This window comes from Rhinatrema bivittatum, chromosome 2 (genome assembly GCF_901001135.1).
Source record: "Rhinatrema bivittatum chromosome 2, aRhiBiv1.1, whole genome shotgun sequence".
Classification (NCBI taxonomy): domain Eukaryota; kingdom Metazoa; phylum Chordata; class Amphibia; order Gymnophiona; family Rhinatrematidae; genus Rhinatrema; species Rhinatrema bivittatum.
In genome coordinates, this window is record NC_042616.1 from 623647706 (window position 1) to 623671859 (window position 24154).

Here is a 24154-nt window from a genome sequence, read left to right on the forward strand (position 1 = left end):
ATTATCAGGTAAGTCCTAATTTTCCTTTCCCTGTACGTACCAGGATCAGTCCAGACTGCTGGGAAGTACCCAAGCTGCCCTAAACGGGGTGGGACCCTGACAGTCCCGCACGAAGCACACCACTGCCGAATGAGTCCACCGGAGCGCGCACGTCCAAACGGTAATGTCTCGCAAAGGTGTGCAATGTCTTCCAAGTAGCCGCTCGGCAAATTTCCTGCGAGGAAATAAACCCACTCTCTGCCCACGACGCCGCCTGGGAGCACAGAGAATGAGCCTTAAGACCCTCCGGAACGGCGCGACCTTGGGAAATGTAAGTAGACACAATCGCCTCTTTCAACCAGCGTGCGATCGTAGTTTTTGAAGCTTTATTTCCCTTCTTTGGACCACCCCACAAGACAAACAGATGATCAGACAACCGAAAGTGGTTGGTAATGTCCAGGTACCGCAAGAGCGTCCTTCGAACATCCAACTTGCGAAGTTCCGGTTGCCGCGACACCTCAGCCCCGTCCACCGCAAATGCCGGTAGGTCCACCGTCTGGTTGACGTGAAAGGCGGAAACTACCTTAGGCAAAAACGAAGGAACGGTACGTAGAGAAACCCCCGAATTAGAAATACGGAGAAAAGGTTCCCTACAAGACAACGCCTGAAGTTCCGAGATTCGGCGAGCTGAACAAATAGAGACGAGAAAAACAGTTTTGAGAGTGAGATCCTTGAGAGTAGCCCTTCGTAGAGGCTCAAACGGAGAAGTACAAAGACCCCGGAGAACCAAATTTAAACTCCAAGAAGGACAGATAGGTCGCACCGGGGGTTGCAAATGTTTAACTCCCTTTAAAAATCGTGCAACGTCCGGATGCATGGCAATGGAAACTCCGTCAAGTTTACCGCGGTAACAGCCTAAGGCCGCTACCTGCACACGCAGAGAATTATAGGATAAACCCTTCTTTAGACCCTCTTGCAAAAAAGTCAGAATATGAGACACCGTAGCCTTCCGCGACGGCACTTCCAGACCCTGACACCAGGAGTCAAAAACCTTCCATACCCTGACATAAGCAACCGAGGTAGAGGGCTTACGAGCCTGCAGAAGAGTAGTAATGACCAACTCGGAATATCCTTTCCTTCTCAATTGCCGCCTCTCATAAGCCAAGCCGCTAGACAAAAGCGATCGGCCTGGTCGAAAAATACTGGACCCTGCCGAAGGAGTCGAGGCAGATGACCGAGCCGCAAGGGGCCGTCCACTGCTAGATTGATGAGGTCGGCGAACCACGGCCTCCTCGGCCACTCCGGAGCTACGAGAATGACGGGTCCCGTGTGGGATTCTATGAGACGCAATATTTTCCCCACCAACGGCCACGGTGGAAACACATACAGAAGAACGTGCGCAGGCCAGGGAAGAGCTAGCGCGTCTACGCCCTCCGACCCGTGTTCCCTTCTGCGACTGAAGAAGCGAGCTGCCTTGGCATTCAAACGAGTTGCCATGAGGTCCAACCGGGGAGTTCCCCACCGGCGACAGATGAGTCTGAGTGCCTCGGGAGATAGTTCCCACTCTCCCGGGTCTAGTCGTTGCCGGCTGAGATAGTCTGCTTGAACGTTGTCGACTCCTGCGATGTGGGACGCCGCAATCCGAGACAGGTGCTGCTCTGCCCACACCATCAACTGGCTGGCTTCGGTTGCTACCGGTAGACTCCGTGTACCGCCTTGCCGATTTATATACGCTACCGTGGTTGCGTTGTCGGACAGAACCCGAACTGCTCTGTCCCGAATCAAAGGCAGAAAGTGCTGTAATGCTAGGCGAACCGCCCTTGTTTCCAAACGATTGATCGACCACTTGGTCTGAGGAGGCGTCCAACATCCCTGAGCGGACTGAGACTGACAGACTGCTCCCCAGCCCGTCAGACTGGCATCGGTCGTGACAATGATCCATTGAGGCGGATCCAAATCGGTGCCTTGGAGCAAGTGGACCGGATCCAACCACCATTGTAGACTGGTCCTCGCTGGGGGTAAGAGTGGCAAAGGTATCTGAAACTCTTCCGATTTGGGGTCCCAACGAGACAGAAGCGCCCTCTGTAGCGGCCGCATATGCGCAAATGACCACGGAACCAAATCCAGTGTGGATGCCATATATCCAAGAACCTGTAAGTAATCCCATACCACAGGCAGGGGAAGGGCGAGGAGACGGCGAACGTGCGCCATCAGACGCTCCATCCTTGCCTGTGGGAGAGAAACCTTTCCCACTTTCATATCGAACGAGGCGCCCAGAAATTCCAAATTCTGGGAGGGGGATCAGATGGCTCTTGGTGTAATTGACCACCCACCCCAAGGAGTGGAGCCGGTGAAGGACTGCCTGAATCGCATCTTCGCAGAGACGTCGCGATTTTGCTCGGATGAGCCAATTGTCCAAATACGGGTGTACCAACACTCCGTCTCTCCGAAGACTCGCCGCCACCACCACCATTACCTTGGTGAACACCCTCGGAGCTGTCGCCAGACCGAACGGAAGAGCACAAAACTGGAAGTGAGATCCCAGGACCATAAAGCGCAGAAATCTTTGATGGAACTCTTGTATCCCTATGTGCAAGTAAGCCTCCGTGAGATCTAAGGAAGCCAAATACTCGCCTTTGTGTACCGCCGCTATGACCGAGCGCAGGGTCTCCATCCGAAACCGCGGTATGCGCAACGCCCTGTTGACTCGCTTGAGATCCAGAATTGGCCGAAATGTGCCCTCCTTCTTGGGAACGATGAAATAGATGGAATAACGGCCCGTGCGTTGCTCGGCGGGCGGCACAGGCACTATTGCACCCAGCGCTTGCAATCGCTCCAGGGTCTGAGCAATTCGCTGTTGCTTTACCTGAGAACCGCTGGGAGAGATAAGGAACAAATCGCGCAGGGGCCTTGCAAAATCTAGGGCGTAGCCGTGAGATATAATGTCGAGGACCCATTGGTCTGAGGTAATTGTGGCCCATTCCTCCCGAAAGTAAGAGAGTCGTCCTCCTACCTCCGGGACGGAGGAATGGACCGGCGTCCCTTCATTGAGCCGCCTTAGAGGTGGCGAAGGTATGAGATGCCCCTGCGCGTGCCGGCCTTCTACCACGAAAGGAAGGAGTCCATGACTGGGAACGCGGAGACGGCTGTCGGGTAGCAAAAGAGGACCCCCTTCCCGAGCGAAAACGGCGTTGCCCGCGAAACCGTCCGCGGAAGGTACCCGAAGGGCGAAAAAATCTAGGCTTGTCCTCTGGCAACTTAAACACTTTATTCTCCCCCAAAGATCGGATAAGGTCTTCTAACTCGGTGCCAAACAACAACTTGCCCCGAAAGGGAAAGGAACCGAGTTGGGCCTTGGAGGAAGAGTCCGCCGCCCAATGACGCAGCCAGAGTAACCTCCGTGCCGACACAGCCGAAGACATAGACCGGGCCGAAGTGCGGAGGAGGTCATAAAAGGCATCCGCGGCGTAAGCCACCGCGGATTCTATACGGTTGGCTTGCTCTGCTTCATCCGGAGGCAGATCTTGAGATGTCAACATCTGTTGTACCCAACGAAGGGTAGCCCTTTGTACCATGCAGCTGCAAACGGCCGCCCGTACTCCCAAAGCCGAAACCTCAAAGATGCGCTTAAGCAACGTCTCCAGCTTCCGATCCTGAAGATCCTTAAGGGCCGTACCCCCTGTTACGGGAATGGTGGTATGTTTAGCCATGGCAGTGACCGCCGAATCCACCCTTGGCACCCTAAGGAGCTCCAAGGAATCCGCAGGGAGAGGGTAAAGCTTATCCATAGCGCGGCTGACCCTAAGAGTTGCCTCTGGATTATCCCATTCCCGGGATACAAGCTGAAACAGTTTATTATGAAAAGGAAAGGCATGCGCAGGCGTGCGGAGCCCGTCTAATTCAAAATCCTCTGGCTGGGAATTGGAGTCAACCTGGGGTACTGGAATCTTTAGTTCCCGAAGAACATGGGCAATCAAGGGCTCCAGTTCTTCCTTATGAAATAAGCGGAGTATCTGAGGATCATCCCCCTCAACCTGTCCGTACCCCCTACATCCATATCAGGATCCGGCGTAGACGGATCCTGTGAAAGGGGGGCCGGAGCTACATGCTGAGGAGGTTTTGGAGGGGGAGCCGAAGAAGCTGGAGCAGCCTGCTGCGGAGGTTGAGGAGGAGCCGGGGCTGCATCCCCCAAGCCAAAGAGACCAGTAGAAAGTCTCCCCCGTTTATCTGGGGCAGGAGTACCCTGCTCCCATTCCGCTTCGGCCTCCATATAAGCCTTGTGGAGCAAAAGTACAAATTGTGAGGAAAAGGGATGAGGCCTCTTCAAAGAACCTCCTTTTGCTCCCACAGGTGGCAAATTAACAGGCCCTGGTAACCCGCGGGGGCTAAGATCCGGTGGGGACAGGGGGGGGGGGGAGTCATCCCCTTCTTCCGACGAAACCGCATCGCGATCCGAGTCATTTAAAATGACCGCCGAATTTTCTAAAATGGCCGCCGCCCCCGGTATCGGCAGCGCGGACTGCCGAGATTTGGCCGACGCTGGCCGTGCCCCACGCCGCGGGGAAGGGGAGCTCCCGGCCGCGGCTGACCCCCGCGAGGAACCCTCACCCCCGGGAAGGCACCGGGAGCAAAGGCCCTCGCGGGAGAGCCGACAGCCCGGCTCCCCACATGCCGTACAAACAGTGCCTCGGGGCATGGTTTTTTTTTTTGTTTTTTTTTTAACACCAAAAAACGGCGCGAAAAACGGCGCGAGTAAGGGCTGGGTGACAAGCCACCCCTTCCGGAGACCACAGTGAGGAACGCAGGCAGTGGACACAATTACCTCGTTTTTAAATTTTTTTTTTTTTTAATAGCGCTGCCACCGGCAGCTAAAGTACCTCACAGACAAGTGGCTGGTGGAGCCTGCAGGGGGTGTAGCACACCCGACTAAACTTTCTTCTCCGAGGAATGAAACTTCTCAGGAGGCGGATAGGGAGAGTGACCGGCCCACCGATTAATCCTCCCCTCCTCTCACTGGGTAAGACTGAAAAAAAACCCCGGGAAAAGGCTGTAGGGCAGTGCCCTGCCTGGCCTGCTATGGCTCCACTTATTATTACCAAATTAGGTACAAATCACTAATTGATCTAGTCACAGGATTTCTCCTCTATATTAAGTCAAACCTGATAGGGAAATCCCTTCACAATTCAATTTACAGGAGATCAGGACCGCAAGGTTATGCTCTCTCATCTGCTGGAGTCAGAGATATACTGGAGGATCGCAGGGGGCGCACCAGGGTATATCAGTGGTGCCTTTTCAGTTTCTCTCTGACTCCATCTGCTGGACGGGAGGCATAACCCAGCAGTCTGGACTGATCCTGGTACGTACAGGGAAGTAGGTTTGTGCGCACAGGTAATTTTGTGCGCTCGGCCGGCGGCGATGAGAACGGCGAGATTAAGCCAAGATGGCGACGGTGACCATGCGGGAAAGATGGCAACTACCTCGTAGGGTCTCCACGTGGTAAGCCCTTGGAAATGCCAGGGTCTGGCCCTGCTAGGGCGGATCAACCCGGTGGCGCTGGCTTCGGCCAATGGCCTGCGCTCATCCTTGGAGACCGGCACAAGTAAAGATTTCTACCTTACCTTATATCTTCGGCGCTTCCCAGTCTCGTCCCGGGCGGTCTCCGGCTGCGGAGGGAGAGGGCAACTACCTTCACCGCCGCTTTTGAGGGTGCACCCGCTGCCTTTAAGCCGCGCCCGAACTAGTCTCGCTCGGGGGCTAAGTCCTCGCCACAAACGGCTCCGAACCGAGGCTGCCTCCATGCCGCGCCCGAGCCCTTCTCACTCGGGGGCTAGGTCCCTGCCGCGATTCAGCCACCGGACCGAGGCTCTTATCTCCAAGGGACCACGGAAATCACCTCGGGAAACTCAACTGGGGGAGGGACCCGAGGGTATCATCGCAGGAGTGCGGGGCTCGTCTTCAGGTAGGAATTTTCTTTAAAATTTGGTAGAACGCTCAGCGAGCGCGAGATAGCTCCTAACTGCTTTGGAGACGGAAAATACTGAGGATCTGCACTTCCTGCAGGGGTATATGTACTAGGGGCTGACGTCAGATTTAAATCTGATCCATCTCCAACTGCTAGCACGAGTACACTATACCCATTGGTTCTGAGTCCATCTTCTACACGCTAGGAAATTGCTACACTTGACAGATGGCACATTAGTTACAATAGTTCAAGTGCAGCCAGCTATCCAGAAACTGACAGCAATGCTCGTCAAGGCCTCAGAAAGGTCACTATTGAACGAATCCTCAAGAACAGCATACCAACGCATCCTTTTATTCTCAAGTACTGCTTTAACCCTCAACTGCCTCTGGCACTCCTTACCTTCATTTCAACCATTGGCTTTTAATTAGAATTATGTACCCAGCTTTCCCCATTTGTTTGCTGCATAGTTTAACCTGGAATTATTTCGGTACTAATGAACATTTTACCTGTATCTGGTATTTTACTCTTCACACCAAGTTCACCATAGAATTTGTTAAAGATTTCTCTAACTTTGAATTCTTCAGTCAGATAGTAATTCTTTAGTTGCTGAAGTACCTAGAAGTGCAACAGCAAAGTATTTTTAGAAGTTGGGAAAAGTGTTCATCTCAGACATACAGATAAAGCCACATATATCCTCCCGTATCTAAAAGTTGTACTGCAACAATTTCCTGTATGTGGGAAAGCTTGATTCTTCTCAGTTCAGAAACACTTCTACTGCTTTTCTATGTCCAAGAACTAGGTTTATAAGAAAATTGGTTCTTACCTGCTAATTTTCATTCCTGTAGTGCCACGGATCAGTCCAGACTGTGACTTATGCCTCACTTCCAGCAGATGGAGACAGAGAAAAACTTGAAGGGCACCCTCTCTTAACCTGGTGTGCCGCCTGCATCCCCTCAGTATTAAGATTATCCAAGCAATAAACACCACGAATTAACGAATCAAGCAAAAGTTAACATTTAAGAACAGTAGAATATATGACAGGAAAGCAACCAACCTGTAACCTCCTTTAGCTGTCTGAAACAGAACTGGAATATGAGCGCGGACTCTTTGTTTGTTTCTTTTTTTTTTCTGAGCATGACCTTAGTTACGTGATGAGATGTTACTTTAAGAATTTAAATGTTCCATATTTTGGGGATCAAGTTGGGATATATCCAGATTTGGCTAGACCAACTCAGTTACATTGTAAAGCTTTTTTATTAATACGACCCGAAGTAATAACTTTAGGAGCAAATTTCCAGTTACGTTAGCCTTGTAAGTGTACAATAAAGCTTTCCGGTAATACTTATGTTTTCTTTAACCCAGAGCAATTACCGGAGTTCTTGAATAGCAGAGCACAAAACCCTGTAACCAATTTATAGTGTGGATCATTATTGTGTGTCTTGGGGTATCAAGCAGCATTTTATTTTGTATTAGTTTCATTGAAGCTCCTCTGTTTTTCTTTGGTAATCTCTCTCTCTCCAATGTTTCTTTTTGAGAAATAAGAGAATATTTGGTTTTCCCTTTTTTGCTAATTGTATTAGAGATTTCTTAAATAATCTCTTAAATTGCATTACAAAATATAACTTTGTTAATATAAATAAAAGATTGATAAATAAAAAATTTTTAAAAAAAAAGTTAAAAGGGAGTGCGCATCAGCTGAGTCCTTTTTGGATTTTGAAGCCCTAAAGTTAATGGTATATGCCCTTGTAATTTCAGTTTTAGACTACTACAATGTGCCCATAAACTTCAGTTGTTACAAATTATGGGCAGCATAATTATGGGAAATGGAGAAATTACTTACCTGATAATTTCATTTTCCTTAGTGTAGACAGATGGACTCAGGACCAATGGGTATAGTGTACTCGTGCTAGCAGATGGGAGACTGAGTCAGATTTCAAGCTGACAGCCTACATATACCTGTGCAGGAAGCTTAGGTCTTCAGTATTTACCTCGAAAAGCAATTGTGGATATGTGTGTGTTTGAATAACTTGATTAACTAGGACTGGATTCAACTGATTTCCAAATTGGAGACACCAGTGCACTCAACCGAATAATGCCAACACCCGGCAACTAGGATGTCTTGAACTAGGGACAATACCTGGCTTACCCATGCTTGTCTTGTTCTCGGGGATTGTCACTCGAGATTTCCAGATTTCGGGGCGGCTGTGGGCAGGATGCTGAGTCCATCTGTCTATACTAAGGAAAACTAAATTATCAGGTAAGTAATTTATCCATTTCCTAGCGTGTAGCAGATGGACTCAGGACTAATGGGAGGTACAAAAGCTACTTCTGAACCGAGTGGGAGGCTGCCTGTGCCCACTTAGTACTGCCCTTGCAAAGGATGTTTCCTCTCAGCCTGGACATACAGGCGGTAGAACCTGGAGAAGGTATGTATGGAGGACCACGTCGCCGCCCGACAGATCTCGGCAGGTGACAGCATCTTGGTTTCTGCCCAGGACACTGCCTGGGCCCTTGCAGAATGGGCCTTGACTTGTACAGGTGGAGGCTTCCCTGCCTCTATGTAGGCCGCCTTGATTACTTCTTTGATCCAGCAGGCTATGGTTGCCTGCGAGGCCGTTTCCCCTTGTTTCCTCATGCTGTGAAGGACGAGTAGGTAGTCCGTCTTTCGTATGGATTCTGACCTTCCCAGGTATCGGACTAAGAGTCTGCTGACGTTTAGATGGCGAAGCCGGCGTGAGTCTTCAAAGTCCTTATGTTCGTCTGGAGATGGTAGCGATATGGTTTGGTTTATATGAAATTGAGAAACCACCTTCGGGATAAAGGAGGGGACAGTGCGTAGCTGTATGGATCCCGGTGTGAACCTGAGGAATGGTTCGACAGGATAGGGCTTGAAGCTCGGAGATTCGACAGGCTGAACATATTGCAACTAGGTCTTCAAGGTCAGGAGCCGTAGTGACAGACTGCGAGTAAGTCTGAACGAAGCTCCCACTAGGAAGTCTAGTACTAGATTGAGATTCCAATGGTGGTCGGATTTGTTTGACCCCTCTCTGGAAGCGGGAAACATCTGGATGGGTTGATAGACTAATGCCGTCCACTTTGGCTCTGAAGTAGGCCAGCACGGCCACCTGAACCTTGAGGCAGTTGAGAGACAAACCCTTTTTCAACCCATCCTGCAGAAATTCCAGGATCATGGGGATTTTGACTGTCCGCAGAAGGATCTCGCGGTCCTCACACCAGGCTTCGAATATTCTCCATATTCAGATGTAAGCTAGAGACATGGAGAACTTGCATTATAGGAGCAAGGTGTCAATTACTGCCTTAGAGTATCCGCTCTTCTTCAGGCGAGTCCTCTAAATGGCCAGACCATAAGAGAGAATAGAGTTGGGTCTTCGTGGAGGATCGGTCCTTGCCGAAGAAGGTCCCTGTGTGAAGGTAGGCACAGAGGGTTCCCCGCAAGAAGTCTTCGCATGTCTGCGTACCATGGTCTTCTTGGCTAGTCCGGGGCCACTATAAGTACTAGCCCCCTGTGGTGTTCTATCTTGCGGATGATACCGCCCAGTAGTGGCCATGGGGGAAAGATGTACTGCAGGTCTTCCTGTGAACAGGTCTGGACGAGGGTGTCGATTCCCCGGGATTGCGGTTCTTGTCTACGGCTGAAGAACTTGGGAACTTTGGCGTTGGACCGGGTTGCCAGGAGATCCATGGTTGGGGTTCCCCAGCGGTTTACTATCAACTGGAAGGCTGTGGTCGACAGCGTCTATTCCCCTGGGTCTACACTCTCTCTGCTGAGGTAGTTCGCAGTGACGTTGTCTTTTCCCGCGATGTGGGCGGCTGAGATCCCTTGCAGGTTTGCTTCCACCCATGTCATTAGGGGTCTATTTCCAGGGATACCTGTTGGCTTCTGGTTCCTCCTTGGCGGTTGATGTAGGCAACTGTTGTGGCATTGTCAGACATCACTGACTGAATCGTAGGCAGGCTAGTCTGACTGCTCGGGCTTCCAGTTGGTTTATGTTCCATCCCGACTCTTCTTTGTCCCATTGCACCTGGGCCGTCAGTTCCTGGCAGTGGTCTCCCCACCCTCGCAGGCTCGCATCCGAGGTGAGCAAGATCCAGCTCGGTGGGGATAGTCTTACTCCCTTGCTCAGATTGTCTTCCTGTAGCCACCATTGGAGCTGGGTTCGAACCTCTGCCGGTAGCTGGAAGCGAATGGAGTAGTTCCATAGTGACAGTAGGGAACATTGTAGTGAGCGCATGTGGGCCCTTGTCCATGGGATGACTTCTAGTTTTGATGTAATGAGACTGAGGACTTGGAGGTAGTCCCATACCTTGGGATGAGCACAGTTCAACAGTTTTCGCAACTGGTCCATCAGTTTCCTTCTCCTTGTAGGGAGAACAACCACCTTGTCTTTGTCTAACCAGACTCCCAGTTACTCTAGCGATTGGGAGGGCTGCAGGCAGCTCTTGGCTGTGTTGACAACCCATCCGAGATTCTGCAGTAGATTCTTGACTCTGGTGGTTGCCTGGTAATTTTCCTCTAGAGATTTTGCCCTGATCAGCCAATCGTCCAGTGTCGCTGCAACTACCACCATGATTTTGGTGAACGTCTGAGGAGCAGTAGTTAGGCCGAAGGGTAGTGCCCGGAACTGGTAATGATGGTCTAGTATCGCAAAGTGTAGGAAGCACTGATGGTCGTGATGGACCGGGATGTAGCGATAGGCTTTGGACAGATCTAGAGAAGTCAGGAATTCTCCTGGTTGTACTGCCTTTATGACTGAACGTAGGGTTTCCATGCAAAAGTGTGGAACCCTCAGGTAGCAACTGACGGTCTTGAGGTCCAGGATGGGCCTGAACATCCTCTCCTTCTTGGGAACGATAAAATAGATGGCATAGTGACCAGTATTTTGTTGTTGTTTGGGCATTGTGGTTATCGCCTTTAGGCTGAGTAGTTTTGTCAGTGTGGTTTCCACTGACATCCTCTTGGAAAGGGAGTGGCACGGTGATCTCACAAATTTGTCTGGAGGGATGCTGTGGAAGTCCAGGTAGTATCCCTCTCAAATGATGTTTAGGACCCACTTGTCCGGCGCTATCTCAACCCATCTTTGGTAGAAGAGGCTAAGTCTGCCCACTATGGCTTCTTCCTGTGGATGGGTCTGTTGATTTTCATTCGGGCCGATACAGTACAGTGCGCTCCAGAGCGCACTGTTAACCCACCATTAGACGCGCGTTTTCCCTTACCCCTTTATTCAGTAAGGGGCCAAAAATGTGCGTCCAATCCCCCGAACTTAATAGCTTCCGCAACATGCAAATGCATGTTGATGGCCCTATTAGGTATTCCCGCGCGATTCAGAAAACAAAATGTGCATCCAAGCCGCATATTTTGCTTTTGGAAATTAGCGCCTACCCAAAGGTAGGCGCTAATTTCTTCAGGCACCTGGAAAGTGCACAGAAAAGCAGTAGAACTTTCCCGAAACATTCCAAAAGTAAAAAAAAAAAAAAATTGAAGTCGGCCCGCTGCTGTCGGGTAGAAAACCGGACGCTCAATTTTGCCGGCATCCGATTTCTGAGCCCGTGGCTGTCAGTGGGCTCGAGAAACGATGCCAGCAAAATTGAGTGTCGGCTGTCAAACCTGCTGACATCCGCCGCTCCGGTCCAAAAGGAGGCGCTAGGGATGTGCTAGTGTCCCCAGCGCCTCCTTTTATCCTTTTACCTGGTTTTACCCCGGGCCTAATTAGCATATTGAATCGCGCGCACACAGGAAAGCGGCCTGTGCACGTGCAGGAGAGCGGGCATTCGCCTGCTCTCCCGCGGACTTTACTGAATCGGCCCGATTGTGGGGTGCGGCTGGGACCTGTACCTGAGCCTGTTCCCCTCTTTTGTGTGTGTTTCGAAAGGACTGGCCCCTGCCTGCGGGACAAGGTGCTTGGTAGTATGTGTCTTGTACAGTCTGAAGTGCTGGGTTTTTGGGGGGAGGAGCGCTGATTTCTCTTGTTCCTGTCCTCCGGTAAACGAGGCACTGGAGATTCGCCCCATGTTGGCTAACTTCTCCAATTCGCTCCCAAACAGGAGAGATCCTTTAAACGGCATTCTCGTGAGGTTCGTTTTGGAGGTCGAGTCGGCTGACCAATTTCGGAGCCATAGTTGTCTTCTGGCTGCCACTATGGAAGAGACTCCCACCTGGCTGAGGTGCGTACCAGGTCAGAGGTCGCATCCATGAGGAAAGATATCGCAGGTTCTAATGTTTCTGCAGAGGTGGTTGCATCTCTGCAGAGGAGTGAGCAGGCACGTGTCACCACGGTGCAGCAGGAAACGATATGCAGGGTCATCGCTGCAACACCAAATTACTGTTTAAGGATGGATTCCTGATGTCTGTCTTGGGCATCCTTGAGCGCAGCTCCTCCTTCGACTGGGATAGTTGTGCGCTTTGAGATAGTGCAGACCATGGCATCCACTTTTGGGAACCGTATGAGTTCTTTGGCTGTTGGTTCCAGGGGGTATAGGGCTCGCCCATCCTCCTTTGAAGCCAGCTTCCAGGGCATTCCATTCTAGGTCAATCAGTTGTCGTACGGCCTGCAGCATCGGGAAATAGCATGAGGCCTCATGGAGGCCGACCAAAACTGGGTTTGTCTTTGGCTCTGCTGTGGAGCTTGTGCCTGGAATGGCCAGTGTCTTCAGGGTCAGAGAGACGAGAGCTGGTAACTCGTCTTTGGAGAAGAATCGCATCATGGTTCGGTATGGTTCCATCCCTGGGGGGGGGGATTTCCCCTTCCTCCAGGGTGTCAGACTCTTCCCCCCGAGGTGTCTGTGTTCCCTAAGGGGAGCCTGGATGAGACAAGTCTGGGTAGGTGCGAGATGTGCTTGGAAGGTCTTGCGCTTCTGGTGGAGGACTAGGTCTGTGTCGAAGGCGGTGCCGATTGTGCCTGGACAAAGGTTTGCAGCCCTTTGAAGATTTCCACCCAGGAAAAGGTCCCTGGGTCCAACTGAATCCAGTGGAGGCCCCCCGAGGTGCCCCCCTGAGTAGGCACCGATTCGGAGATACAGAGGTCCGGGTACTATCATTAGTGGATCCGGATCCCTCTACTGGCTGTGGGGGGCCTTGCTTAGGTTCCCCCTGCGCCTCTTCGCACTGCCGGCATAGGTTGGAGGCCACTTCAGGTTGCGCAGCTCTCAGGTGGCAGGCTGGGCAGAGAGCTTGTTCCTTGGCCGGCAGTGCCATGGTTTGTGCGCATGGAGTGGCTCAAAACTAGTCTATGCGCCTAGATGTGCGCGCCGGGAGACTTAGTTGTGCGCTCCGGGTGCGCCTACAATGTGCGTGCGGGTGCGCGCGCAGGCTACCGCTTTGTTCGCCTGGGCGAGATGTGCGCACCGCTGTGCACACGAACCTATTTATGCGCTCGGGCCGATTATGCGGGCCGCTATGCACCCGGCCCTGTTGTGCACTTCGCTGTGTGCACAAGTCAGTTGTGGCCCGGCTCGCAACTGTGCACACGGCTCAGTTGTGCAGACAATATGGCGAACAAGGGAGGGGGGGGAATGGCGCAGACGCCCACGCGGGCAAGATGGTGAAACCCCCCCCCCCCCGCCGCCCAGAGGGTCTCCACGTGTGTGGACCCTCGCACCAGATCGGGGTCTAGCCCAGACGGGGATGCTCAACCCGATTTTACAGACGTCAGAAGGGACCATCTGTGCGGCAATTCGAGCCTCGGAGACCCGATACTTAGGAAAAGTTTTCTACCTTACCTGGTCTCGGCGTTTACCGGTCTTGTGCCGGGAGGTGTCCGGCTGCGGGGGAGAGGGAATTATCTTCACCGCCGCACTCGGTATTGCACCTGCTGCCTCTAAGCCATCCTAGGGTCTAAGTCCACGCCAGGAGCCGGCTACTGGACAGAGGCTTACCTCTGAGGGATCTCGGAAATCACTCCATTAATTTTTGACTGGGGGAGGGATCCTTAGGTATCAACGCAGGAGAGCGGGGCTCGTCTTGTAGAGGTAAGATTTTCTCTCTTTGGTTTGAATTTTCTAACACTGTGCAAGTGTGTGTAATGTCCTTATCTGCTTAGGAGACTGAGAAATACTGAAGAGCTAAGCTTCCTGCACGGGTGTATGTAGGCCGACGTCAGCTTGAAATCTGACTCCGTCTCCCATCTGCTATCAGGATTACACTATACCATTGGTCCTGAGTCCATTTGCTACATGCTAGGAAAATCTAATTTTGAAGGAACCTCTCCTCTGCTTGCAGCACTACATTTGGCTACCCACTGTTGAGAGAGTTAAATTTAAGCTCCTGACCATAGTATTTCAATCAATGAGGAACATTGGCTCTAAATACCTATGGGATAAGCTTATGTGGTAAAGGACAGGCCAAGAGTTCAGGTGATCACAGGGATAATCTTTGATAGCAGCATTAGTCCTGAAATTATGACTGAAGCAGAATACAGCTCGAGCTTTTTCACAGGCAGCTCTGCAGATTTGGTATGTGACAGCAAAGTCTGTAAGAGCAGACTTGAATTTTTGGAAATTATACAAGCAAGTGAAAACTCTTGTTTCCGAAGGTAAGATGGTTTATATTTTATAAATGAAGACTCTCCTTTGAAGGTAAGATGTTATTTCTTTTTGAATGTTATGTAGTTATTTAAGATTTTAGATTTCTTTTTTTTTTTAAGTGCATTGTGTTATTTTTAGGATGATTTTTTATTTTGGTGGTATTTTGTATTATGAATGTTTATGTTGTGAACCACTTTTATTCTATGGTATATAAATCTATTAAATAAGCAATTTCAGAGCATCAAGAAATTAATGTGGACAAGTGCAAGGTGATGCCTATAGGGAAAAATAACCCTTGCTATAGTTACACAATGTTGGGTGGTAACTCCTAAGATAGAACCTAAGAAAGAGATCTAGGCGTCATAGTGGATAATACAGTGAAATTATTGGCTCAGTGTGCTGTGGCGGTCAAAAAGAAAACAGTGTTAGGAATTATTAGGACAGGAATAGTAAATAAAATGGTGGAAATCATAATGCCTCTGTAATACTCTATGGTGAGACCGCACATTGAACACTGTGTACAATTCTGGTTGCCACATCTCAAAAAAGATATAGTTGCATTGGAGAAAGTGCAGAGAAGGGTAACCAAAATAAGGGGCATGGAATGGCTGCCCTATGAGGAAATGCTGAAGAAGTTAGGGCTGTTCAGTATGGAGAAGAGATGACTAAGGTTGGGGGGGGGGGGGGGGGGCGGAATATGATTGAGGTCTACAAATCCATGAAAGGACTTGAATAGATTAACGTATATCGGTTATTTACTCTCTCAGATAATAGAAAGACTAGAGGGCACTCCATGAAGTTAGCAAGTAGCTCATTTAAAACAAATCAAAGAAAATTCCTTTTCACTCAGCATATAGTTAAGCTCTGGAATTCATTGCCAGAGGATGTGAATATGGCAGTTTAAAAAAGGTTTAGATAAGTTCCTAGAGGAAAAATCCATAAACTGAACTGCTATTAATTAATAAGCAATAGTAGCTTGAGATTTATTTAATGTTTGGATACTTGCCAGGTACTTGTAGTTTGGATTGGCCACTGTTGGAAACAGTATACTGGGCTTGATGGAACCTTGGTCTGAACCAGTATGGCATATATTATGTTCTCATCAAAAAAGTGTAATAATGCAGTCCCATTTTAGATTTTAAATTTAAACTAAAGGCCTAATTTATAGGTGGATATTTTACATTTTGTACATACAAAAAAAAAAACCATATTGGTAAATCTCATCTGTAGACTAAAAGGTCATTGAGCTAAAGAAGTCCTAGTTATCCACTGTGCCTGTTTGAGTTGTATCAACCATTCTATACCATTGGATAGATTTTTAATGTCATGTTTTTTATAGCACTGTAAATACTATCAACAATACATAAAAATAAAAATGATTCTACCTTAATCAGAAGTTCCAGTGCTGGGGTTTTACATTTTGCAGCTTTGTCTTTTGTATAGACAACAATACAAGTATTCTAGGATTAAACATAAAAAGACACATTAGTATTTATGGCATGAGCTGATGAAAACACAAGGACTTGGCGCTCAATTCGTTAAGGCTTTTTTCTCATTTTCTGTCTATTGAGGGGAAAAAAATGCTTATTGAATCATGTCCTCAATATTTCTTTAAAATAACCAAAATGCTTTATGCTATAGGGTTCAGAATATTACAAATCCTAACAAACAGCAAAAGCCTGAACAGAAGTCAGATTGGGTTCTTCTGCAAGCACTGATCCAATGACCACATTTTTACCTTACAAACACAAATTAACAAGCACACCATGGAAAATATCTGCATATTTTACTGATTTTAGAAAAGTGTTTTATTCTATTTGGAATCATGGCCTCTAGCTCAAACTAAAGTCAACTGGAATTTGGGGAGGGTGAGGGGGACCTTATATACTTACATCTGCATACCAGCTACAAAGCAAAGACAAACAAGAGAAGAGCTTCAAGCAGGAGCAAGGAGTGAAAGAGGGATGTAGTCTCACCCTATCCTCTTTACCATCTCTAAATCAATGATGATCTCTCCATGCTGCTAAAGAAATCGTCAGCCCCAAAACAAACTAAATAACTCCAATCAAATGCCTGTTATATGCTGACAATCTGTTTATTTTTCATCCACTCCAGGTGGTTTTGTGAAGGAACCAAAACCTCCTAGATTTCTACTGCGAACCATAGTACCTATAAGAAAATCAGGAAAATACAAAAATGTATGATTTTTCAGAAAAAGCCAAAAAAATATCCAAACAATCAAATTTCACCTAAATAAATGAGAAGTAGAACTAACACCCCAGAAGTCCCCAAACTCCACATCTATAGGGCCACATAGGGCATTTCAAATCACCATAGAGGCCTGGGGAGGGGGTAGGGTGGACCCCTTGGAGTTTGTTGAAGGGGTGCTGACCCTTTCAGTAATTTGAAATGGCAGGAGGCAGGGTTCCCAGACAGTGTGTCATTAAAACTTCTAGAAGACAGCAACCCTGCCACACACTCAGGAACCTTTTCCCCCTGCCTGTCTCCCTTCCCCAGCATCTATCTCCTGGGGGAGTATGTGGGATGTGCAGGTGGGTTGAATGGCAGGGGAGAGGAGGAAGGATGGCATACTCTGTCCCTATACACTCACTACTTTCCTCCCCTTTCACTTCATCACTTCTCTCACCCATCTACCCCTCACACTGCTAACTCTTTAGCTGGTGGGGGCTCAAGAACCCCACCAGCCTTGTACCATCTCCATCACCACTCTTGGGCATAAAACGTGTCCCGCCGGAGCATTCAATTCTACTGGCATGGTGTGATGTTATCGCTCTCCTACAATATAGCAGCGGAGGTAACAGGGAAAATACAACAGGAAAAGTAAAACTTGCTCACTTGACTGAATCCAGCCATGGGCAAAATATGGCAGGCCAGAAAAACTTGCTCTGCAGGCCAGATGTGGTTTTAATGATCCATGGTAGTCAATAAACCTTTAAGCATTTAGTAAACCTAGGGGTCACGATTTGAAACTCCAGGGAAGAAGACTTAGAACCAATGTCAGGAAATATTTCTTCACTGAGAGGGTGGTGGATGCCTGGAATGCCCTTCCGGAGGAAGTGGTGAAGACTAAAACTGTGAAGGATTTCAAAGGGGCATGGGATAAACACTGTGGATCCCTAAAAGGCTAGAGGATGGGAATAAATAAAGCTTAACCAGTACGGAGCAGCAGTTACTACCTTTAAGAAAAACATGGGGGTAACCTGCACGGAGCTGCCCATTTGGGTATCGAATTGTGCTCCTAAGAAGTCCAGAACCTGAGAAGGATGAAGATGACTCGAACTGGTTGACAACCCAACCAAGGGACCTCAAACAGAAAAAGACCTTGTCCACCGCATGCTTGCAGAGCTCTGACTTTGTGTGATGAACCAGCACTCCTCCCGCCAGAGGGCCGCCGCCACCACTACCATTACCTTGGTGAACATGTGCAGAGCTGTAGCCAGACTGAAGAGGAGGGCGCAAAACTGGAAATGCATTAGGAGGATCTTGAATCGGAGAAACCTCTGATGATCCCTGTGGATCACTATGTGCAGGTATGCTTCCGTCAGATCTAGGGAATCCAAAAACTCCCCTCGTCGCATGGCCACTATTGACCAAGCACAGGATCTCCATCCAAAAACATGGGACTTTGAGGGTCTTGCTCACCTGCTTCAGGTCCAGAATCAGATGGAAGGAGCCTTCCTTTTTTGGCAATGTGAAGTAAATGGAATAATGGCCAGTCCCCCTTTCTTCTTGGGTAACAGGAACCATGGCCCCCAGACAGAGTAAGCGCTGGATTGTTTTTCGAACTATCTTTCTTCAATGGGGAGCCGCATGGAGAGACCATAAACAGATCTCGCAGGAGCCAAGCAAAATCTAAAGTGTAACCATGTTCTATGACACTTAGAACCCACCGGTCTGACGTTATTTTGACCCTCGTGAAAAAGGGCCAGCCGGCCGCCTATCGCTGGGATAGAGGAACGGGTCGACTGAATCTCACTGAGAGGACTTAAACCCAAGGGACCCCTGTCTGGCCCCATCTCAGCTTGTTCTGTGTCCTCGAAAGGATTGAGACCAGGATTGGGGCCTCCCCGAGGACTGTCGCTGGCCTGCTTCGATGTCCTGCTCTGGCGGAAATGCCTTTGCCCCCTAAAACAAGAGCAGGTGGGGAAAAAATTTCAAACCCCCTTAGGCTTGTCCTCCAGTAGTTTGTGAACCTTGTTGTTGCCCAGAAGTTTGATTAGCTGCACCAAGTCTTCACCAAAGGGAAACTTGCCCTTAAAAGGCATCGCACTGAGCTGAACTTTGGAGGACACATCTGCCGACCAGTTGCAGAGACAGAGAAACCGTCTCGCCGAGACTGCTGACCCCATCGTTCGTGAGGAAGAACGAAGGAGATCATACACAGCGTCTGCTCCATTGGCCACCGGAGCTTCTAAGCGCTCGGTCTGCGCTGACTCCTGAGTTGGGAGATCTCTGGCGCTCAACAGCTGCTGCACCCATTGGAGACTCGAAGTATGAAACTGCTACAGATCACAGCCCAAATGCCAAGGACAGACACCTCAATAGTCCTCTTGAGATGCACTTCGAGCTTCTGATCCTGTAGGTCCTTAAGGGCCGCTGCCCCCATGACAGAGATGGTGCTTCTCTTTCTGACTGGCAACATTGAAGCATCCACCTTGGGCAGCATCAAAAGTTCCAGAGTCTCCTCCGGCAAGGGATAGAACTTGTCCATAGCCCAGCCAACTATCAAGCCAGTCTCAGGAGTGTCCCACTCCCGGACCATAAGCTGTTTCACCATATGGTGAAAAAGAAAGGTTTTGGCCGGACCTCGTAAGCCAGCCATGACAGGGTCCACTGTGTCCTGGCCCAAATTATCCTGGGGAACTGTAATGCCCAGCTCCGCTAAGACATGTGGAATAGGAAAATTGGTTCTTACCTGCTAATTTTCGTTCCTGAAGTACCACGGATCAGTCCAGACTCCTGGGTTTTGCCTCCCATCCAGCAGATGGAGACAGATGTTTTGACTGACTTGCCCTATATCCTGAGGTGCCACCTACAGTCCATCAGTATTGAACTGTACCCAAGCAGGATGAATAAACACTTTAGCCAAAAAACAGTAAACAATTTTGATCCCCCAAATGAGCAGAGGGAAGCAGATCTATGCAAACTCAACAATCTTGCCCACCCGGAACCTGAGCCATACTGATTCTTATTCTTCAGAGAAAAGTAACTGGTCGAGCGGACTCTCCGATCTGCCGACCCAAACTGGGTGAGACTCTGGACTAATCCATGGTACTACATGAACGAAAATTAGCAGGTAAGAAACAATTTTCCTTTCCCTGTACGTTCCCGGATCAGTTCAGACTCCTAAGATGTACCAAAGCTTCCCTATACTGGGTGGGACTCAGAGTCCTGCTCAAAGCACACTCTCCCCAAATACCCTTGTTGCTAGGACGGACATCCAGACAGAAATGCCTGGCAAAGGTGTGCAAAGACTTCTAAGTAGCTGTCCTACAGATCTCTTGCGGCGAAACCTGACAATCAGCTCAAGAGGACGCCTGCGATTGGGTAGAATGAGCACAAAGTCTGACCAGTACCAACCGACCATTAACAATGTACCAGAGCTGATAGCCTCCTCCAACCGCCAAGCAATAGCATCCCTAGAAGCCTTATGCACTCTCCGGGGGCTACTCCATAGCACAAGATGATGATCCGACAGCCGAAAACTGTTAGTAATCTCCAAGTAACGTAACAGAACCCGTCTCATGTCCAATCTTCGCAAATCTCTGGATGGAGGAGTGGAACAATCCGAACCCTGGGAAGAAGGGAGCACCACAAATTGATTCAAATGAAAGGCTGACATCACCTTAGGCAGAAAGTAGGCAACCGTTCTCAAGGACACTCCTGTGTCTGTAATACTCAAGAAAGGTTCCCTACAGGATAAGGCCTGGAGCTTTGACACCTGCCGAGCTAAGGTTATAGCTACTAGAAAAATCACCTTCAAAGTAAGATCTTTTAGCGTCACGCATTTCAAAGTCTCAAACGGTGACACACATCTCAAAACCAGGCTGAGGATCTAGGAAGGACAAGGACTTCAGACAGGAGGATGTAAATGCTTTGCCCCCCGAAGGAAGCACACAATGTTCGGATGCGCAGACAAACTAACTCCACGCACTCTATCATGAAGGCAACCCTGAACTTGCAGGGAATTGTAGGATAAACCCTTAATTAGACCATCCTGTAAAAAGGCCAAGACATAAGCAATGGAGGCCCGGGTGGGCTAGACAGTGTGGTCCATACACCAAGACTCAAACACCCCACACCCTGCCAGGGAAGTAGAGGTCTTCCTGCACTGAAAGAGAGTAGCAATCACTGCATCGGAGTAACCTTTTTCTCAGCCACACCCTCTCAAAAGCCAGGCCGCTAGCCAAAAGCAATCTTCCTCTTCCAAACAAATGGGACCTAAATGGAGAAGATTTGGCAGGAGCTGAAACCACAAGAGGCTGTCCACCGCTAGGTTGATCAGGTCTGCAAACCCTAGCTGCCTCAGCCATTCCGGTGCTTCGAGAATTACGTGCCCGCAATGGCCCTCTACTTGGCACACCACCTTGCTGATGAGAGACCACAGTGGAAACATGTACAGCAGGACGTCTAATGGCCAAGGAATGACTAGGGCATCCACCCCCTCCGCTCCTGTCTCCCGATGTCAACTGAACATAAGAACATGCCATACTGGGTCAGACCAGGCCAATCCAGGCCATAAGAACCTGGCAAGTACCCAAAAACTAAGTCTATCCCATGCTACTGTTGCTAATAATAGCAGTGGCTATTCTTTAAGTCAACTTAATGAATAGCAGGTAATGGACTTCTCCTCCAAGAACTTATCCAATCCTTTTTTAAAACTGCAATAGGTACACAAGACTGGATAGAAAAAGTCCCAAAAGGTGTTAAAAATAAAAAAGAAAAATCTCTCTCCTTCTCTGAGCAGGAACTGATGGCAAAATAATTCCTCCAAAAACAACTGGAACAAAAGTGTCTGCAAAAACACTACTTTCTTCTTCTCTATCTGGTAACTGCTCTTCCTTCTTTAATTGGAAGGACGGAATCACAACACCTTCCCGGCCTTCGAAGGTAGGGTTGTTATCCTCCTTCGGCAAGCACAGGATCTCAAAAAATACAAAAACGCAAACAGCTCTCTCAGTTCTTCTTCTCTTCACTCTCCAGAGAATCCCTTCCAGTCCTGGGCCAGGTCAGAGTCTCTTCCCTTGGATCAGGTCAGGGGGCCTAGAAATAGGGAATCAGCCATCACATCACTCTATCAGCCTCCAATTCCAAAAATGCCAACAGAATACCACTTCCCCTGAGTCAGGCTGGAGGCCCAACAATGGATCACTAAGAAAACCCTCTAGCTTCCTTGAACTCCAACTAAAAATACCACACCATGCCACGTGCACAACCGGTTTTTTTATACTGCAGTGCCGACCAATCCAAACAAGCCTCTGTGGAAGTGCCTGCAGGGATGGTCTGAAAACTACTGAATCCTAACTCAGGGTTTAAGTAAGGAATCTGGCTAGTAAGGGTACCTGGATGGTTCATTACAATTACATAAGTAAACTTCTTTGAGCCATATCAACACTGATGCCATAATTATGCATGCAAATGCTGCAATCAATATTCCAAGCTTGAAAACTGGTATCTGCCACAATCTGCTGCCACATACCTTAATCTGACACCCTGACAATAATGGGTTCTTTCTTCATTCTTTCCATCATTTTCTGGTACATTTAATTGCCTTGATTTTTTTCTATAATCTCCAAACACACGGGCCGATACAGTAAGGAGCGGTAGGAAGAGCTGCATTAGTGCCGGGCGCACCCGCGTTTGCCGCACGCACAGTCCTGCTCACCTACCGCTCGATACTGTATTTAAATAGCTTGCAAATGCAAGCCGCGTCCAAGAAGTGTTAGGCCTGCGCCACCCATTTTACTGTATAGGCGCTTAATACAGCGCCTATACAGTATCCTGAGTGCGCTGGTACCTGTCATTTCAAATGTCATTTGAAATGACATTTGAAATGACAGGCACCAGGAAGTGGATCCCAACTTTAACCCATGAAAACCTAAAATCCCCTCCTCCCGAAGCGGCTCGACATGTGCCAACTTACTTTTTGTTGCTTTTCAGCCCTTTCAGCCTTCTCTGCCGTCGTCCGGAGGGGGCAGCCGGCGGCAAAAGCGGTCCCCGCGCAGGTCCCGGTTCTCCTGGCTCAGCCCTCATCTGCTTAAGGAAGATTGTGAAGTCAGGTAAGAGCCCACTGTTCTGTGCCCTCTCCAGTCACTGCGCGAGCGGAGCGTAGCGTACTTTCATTGGCTTGAGCGCCCGTCAATTTGGGCGCTCAAGCCAATGAAAGGACATGGACGGGCGTGCGTGACGCACACCGTGACATCACACCTGCCCGTCCATGTGCTTTCATTGGCTGGAGCGCTCGTCAATTTGGGTGCTCCAGCCAAATGAAAGTACGCTTCGCTTCGCTTGCGCCGTGACTGGAGAGGGCACAGAACAGTGGGCTCTTACCTGACTTCACAATCTTCCTTAAGCAGATGAGGGCTGAGCCAGGAGAACCGGGACCTGCGCGGGGGGGACCGCTTTCGCCGCCGGCTGCCCCCTCCGGAGGACGGCAGAGAAGGTTGAAGGGGCTGAAAGCAACAAAAAAGTAAGTTGGTAACATGTCAAGTCGCTTCGGGAGGAGGGGATTTTAAGTTTTTAGGTTGCCTTTTGGGGGAAAGTTTGCCGTCTACCCTTACCCCTGCCTCTAACGCAGGGGTAGGGGTAGGCGGTAAATTAGCAGGTTAAACGCGTGGCAAAACTGCAGGTTAAAAAAGCGATAGTTGGGGCGCGCGTTACGGTATGGGAGGGAATAGCTAATTTAATCGTTTACATGTAATATACATGCCGCGGGCAGAAGGGGTTACCAGGTGATTTAAAGAGGCGGTAAGAATGGGTTAAAGGGGATAGTGTATCGCGGGTTGGACTAACGCGGCCGAAAAGTGAGTAGAAAGCGGATTAGGAGCAGGGTAACCGTGATGACCGCACTTTACTGTATTGACCCGACAGTTGGTATATATGGATACTTGAAATGCCATTGATCTTGTACAAGGCATTGAAGTTGTCTCTTCTTTACTTGTACTTTGATTTCAGTAAGGTCTGAGACACTATCCCGCACAATAGACTAACAAGTTGGGTAGCCTAAAGTTGGATTCTAAGCTATAAACTGTGTTAGAAGTTGATAAGTGGAGAAGCAGTCTAGTGACCTTGAACAACCGCTTTATCTTCCACTGCCTCAGATACAAACTTAGAGTCTCATCCACTAAGGCTTTTCTCCCATTCTGTGTCTACAGGAAAAATTAGATTGCGATTCCTCTGGGGACAGACTTCAGTAGCTGAATGCAATCCATTTGAAGTGTCTAAAAAGGTGGAATATAAATGAAATAAATGAGTGACAGAAAACAGAGGGTGATAGTGTAGAAGGGTCCTGAAAGTCTCAGGGTTCATTACTTTCAGATTTCTACTCTTGCCTTGGACCTCAAGGTGGTTGCTTAAAACTGAGGAATTACTCCAGTCCTTGTGTGGTGTTCCACTTCAGGATTACCTAAATACTCCTCAAACTCAGGTAGT

The 24154-nt window shown here is 49.0% G+C and overlaps 1 protein-coding gene across 2 annotated transcripts in view; it reads right to left on the reverse strand.

Moving 5' to 3' along the window:
• PRKDC (protein kinase, DNA-activated, catalytic subunit) overlaps positions 1–24154 on the reverse strand; it is a 683602-nt gene that overhangs the window by 633986 nt on the left and 25462 nt on the right. For both annotated transcript variants that reach the window (XM_029591248.1, XM_029591249.1), the window contains exons 4-5: positions 15868–15942; positions 6448–6556 (exon numbers count right to left, since the gene is read on the reverse strand). In XM_029591248.1, coding sequence (XP_029447108.1) covers positions 6448–6556; positions 15868–15942 — 184 coding nt within the window. The remainder of the gene's footprint in view (positions 1–6447; positions 6557–15867; positions 15943–24154) is intronic.